This window comes from Dendrobium catenatum, unplaced genomic scaffold (genome assembly GCF_001605985.2).
Source record: "Dendrobium catenatum unplaced genomic scaffold, ASM160598v2 fragScaff_scaffold_335, whole genome shotgun sequence".
Taxonomy (NCBI): domain Eukaryota; kingdom Viridiplantae; phylum Streptophyta; class Magnoliopsida; order Asparagales; family Orchidaceae; genus Dendrobium; species Dendrobium catenatum.
Genome location: NW_021318797.1, coordinates 9,878 through 13,468, shown reverse-complemented (window position 1 = coordinate 13,468; position 3,591 = coordinate 9,878). Strand labels below are relative to the sequence as shown.

The window sequence follows — 3,591 nt, the reverse complement described above, 5'->3', positions numbered from 1 at the left end:
TAACCACACCTTTACATATTCCCCGACTCCTCTCTTACTCGTTCTCATCATCACCCCACATCCTTCCGTCTTCACCAACTTCGACCTCAATTAATCCACGGCCCAATTTAACACGAAGTTAATTGTAGTCCCACTGTCCACCAAAACCACCATTGGTTGTTCCCTGATTTTCCCTCTCACCTTTATGGTGTGTCTAGATGTAACTGCTATGTTTCCCCTACAATCTCCTCTAGCTCATCCCCGTTCTCCTCTTTCCCCCACACAGACCATAAAAACCTGAAGAGGTCGATTCTTGCACCTGCGTCCTGATGAAAATCACTCATCACACCTAAGGGGTTGTTTGGTTGGTAGCAAAGTGAATGTAAAGTAAAGTAAATACTTGAATTTTAATTTTATTTCTATTTGATTTGATATGAAGAAAAGTGAAACGAAATTGCACTATATTTTGAACTCCCTGCCGCAGTTCATTTTGCAGGTCAAGTAAAATCGCTGCTCAAATTCAAGCGAAAAAGGAAGACTACGCCTCATCGACGACATTCCCTTCATGTTGGACTTCACTCCTTCAATGACGTTCCCTGTTCGAGTTCTCCCCTTCGACGGTGTTGCCTTCTCGTTGGACTTTGCTCCTTCCAGCCCGCACGTTGTTGATCTTCTTCCATTTGTGTGCTTCTTCACCCCTTTGACGATGACATTCCTGTGGGCTCCGAAAATTCGGCCATATCCTCCCCGCCGCGCTGATGTTGCTTTTTGCTTTGGCGAGTGAGTTTTAACAAAATAAGGTCTGGGGTAAATTTTGGAAGGAAGATGAGTTTGTAGATAAGACACTACCCAGAGATTTCGCCCTCATTTTGTGAGGACATTATGATCTGAGTTCTGGTTTCCTATAGGCGCATACCCTTATAGTTAATTACCCCTCCCGATAACGAGAGAGAACTTTCGATTAAGGCTAGTCATCAATTAGATATGTAGAATATACGTGTTATCTGGCATATAGTAGCAGCATAGGTATGGAATATGAAATTTATGTTTGGATTTGAAAATTTGGAGATTTGATGTTTAAAATGAAAATTGCACCATCTTACACTTAAAGCAGATAGTGGAGGAATGGATGATGGACCCGATCAATATCCTATGGATCCGTCGTACCGGACCATCGTGGTCCCTGGTCTTACTTAGTCAGAGGAGATAGTCGACCCAACCTGACAGAAGAATCCTTGTCAGCAGACATGAGTTGCTTCGTCCAAAGGTACCTTGTAAACCTGGGGGAATATTTGCCTAAGGGGACAAATTTGAATCCACCTTAGCTAACAGAGGGCTTTGTGCCCTATCAATCATATCCTATTGATTCATATCTCAAGGATTTGATGCCATTAAGGAACGCATTGGCTCTGGCCATAACCGGTACTTCGTGGTGCCATTTGGCGGCAAAACCACTCAGTTCAGAGGGCCCCGGGTCATAACCGTTTATCCTGCGGTGCCATTTGGCGGCAAAACCGCTGGTTAGAGGACACGTACCACGTCCTTACTGGCAGGAGATTGTTTGAGAATGGATCCTAGTGATATTTTCAACTAGGCATTTGGCTCTTTGTGAGTTGAAGTAGATTTTGATTTGTCCACCCCGGCAAACTGTTGTGGAGGGTGGATGAATTTTGCCTTAAGTGATTGATGGATTTATTCCAATTTAAAACATTTGAAATTTTGGATTTACGGAGTTTGGATTTTGAGTGGACTTTTGGGAGGCATTCAGAAGTATTTGTGAACCCCTCCGATTGAGATTTGCATTCAACAAGGCCATCATCGGGGTGTTCTTGGGGTCATTTTCCTTTTGTTGATTGAACCCTGTCAACTCGACCAAGCTGTTGACCGAGGATCAGGTTTCTCGTAGGCATTACGCATTTATTAGTGAATTCTCTTGATTATAGGTCTTGAAGGCCTAATATGAATGTATTAAAATAAATACATTGGTCTTCACAATCATATATTTATTTGATAGTTCAAATCTTGTCGACTTCTATTGATCAGTATAGAAGGATCGGATTCAAACTTGAATTCACTTAATAACTCGTCCAGCATTCCTAGACGTCACGTGTGTACCAATAACATGCTCATCGAGGCCCCAGTGGGTCGAGATTGTACTTTCCCCTTTAGTGTACCTATGTGTATACAAATTATGGTGCACGTGCAGGGGTATTTTGAAGTATTTTAGTTATGCAGGTAATTGCCATTTGAATGCACAACGTTTCATTTGAGAATTTATACACGCCTTATGTCCGCTAGTACGAGTGTTGCGGATTCGGTGGCGTTGTGTTGTAGATTATAGACGCCTTCTATCTGCTTGAATAGGTGTTGCAGATCTGGTGGCGTTGTGTTGTAGATTATAGACACCTTCTGTCTGCTTGCATAAATGTTGCAGATCCGGTGGCGTGGCATTGTAGATTATAGACGTCTTCTGTCTGCTTGCATAAATGTTGCAGATCTGGTGGCGTTGTGTTGTAGTTTGTGGACGCCTTCGATCTGCTTGCACGAATGTTGCAAATCCGGTGGCGTGGCGTTATAAATTATAGACGTCTTATGTCTGCTTGCATAAATGTTGCAGATCCGGTGGCTTGGCGTTGTAGTTTGTGGATGCCTTCTGTCTGCTTGCACAAATGTTGCAGATCCGATGGTGTTGTGTCTTGATGTTATGAGGCATCTCCTCATCTTCATGTTGACTCCCCTTTTCTCATTCACCGGGGAGGGTCTTCTGGACTTTAAAGTTTGTTGCTTTGAAAAGAACTTCTTTTAAGATCATCAGTGTAGTGGACTTGTTGTTTCTGATATTTGTAGATGCGAATATTGTTTTCTTCCTAAGTATAGAATCAAGAAGAAATTTTGGAACACCAGGAAGTTTAGTTCAAATTTGCTCAAACATCTCCTCCACTCTGTTAGGGGTGTCCTTTTTCATACATCGGGTTGCCCTTGTATCCGAAACACTTGAAGATCTTGATCACTACTGTCGTAGGTGATATTTGTACTTGTGCCCATAGTGGTTCGTTGTATTTACGATATACTCATTGTTGTCATCCACAAGTAATTTGTACTCATTCGCAGGGACTGTTGTATCAACTGCGATCTTCTAGAAGTATTCGTAGGAGAGCCATTTGTACCAATATCATATTCATCTTTCACCAATCTCAGGTGGTTCAATGATTGTACTTGTTTGTAGGGGCAGGTTTTCCACTATCGAGGCAGGTCGGTCTCTGGGAAGGATCGGAAGGCACGAGCAGCTTGATAGGAGGAAGAGGAGAGATCGGTAAGGTATGGATAACTTTCTTCTCTCCCTCTCTCTCTCTCTCTTTCTCTCTTTCTCTCTTTCACGGGAATCGGCCGAAGAAGCGCGCGAACGGGAGATGGAGGGGGATCAATCGAGCCTGAGGGAAGAAGCTACGGCTTCATATGGGGCTTCCGATCAGAAGGATCGTAGCTTCCAATCTTATAGAGAGGGAAAGCCGTCGAACTAACGAAGTCGAACAATGGCGAGAAGAGTGGAGCGAGAGGGGCCAGAGCTCGAAGAAGGACGGGAGCGTGAGCGGAGGCCGAATGCCTCGTTCC

At 43.6% G+C, this 3,591-nt stretch overlaps 1 protein-coding gene across 1 annotated transcript in view; it reads left to right on the top strand.

Annotated features, from left to right (window-relative positions):
* Positions 1-565: 565 nt before the first annotated feature.
* The window catches only part of LOC110096549 (ABC transporter C family member 2-like), a 12,174-nt gene continuing 9,148 nt past the window's right edge, over positions 566-3,591 (top strand). Inside the window, exons 1-3 of the mRNA XM_028693702.1 lie at positions 566-739; positions 2,414-2,479; positions 2,597-2,755. Of these exons, the coding sequence (XP_028549535.1) occupies positions 566-739; positions 2,414-2,479; positions 2,597-2,755 (399 nt within the window). The remainder of the gene's footprint in view (positions 740-2,413; positions 2,480-2,596; positions 2,756-3,591) is intronic.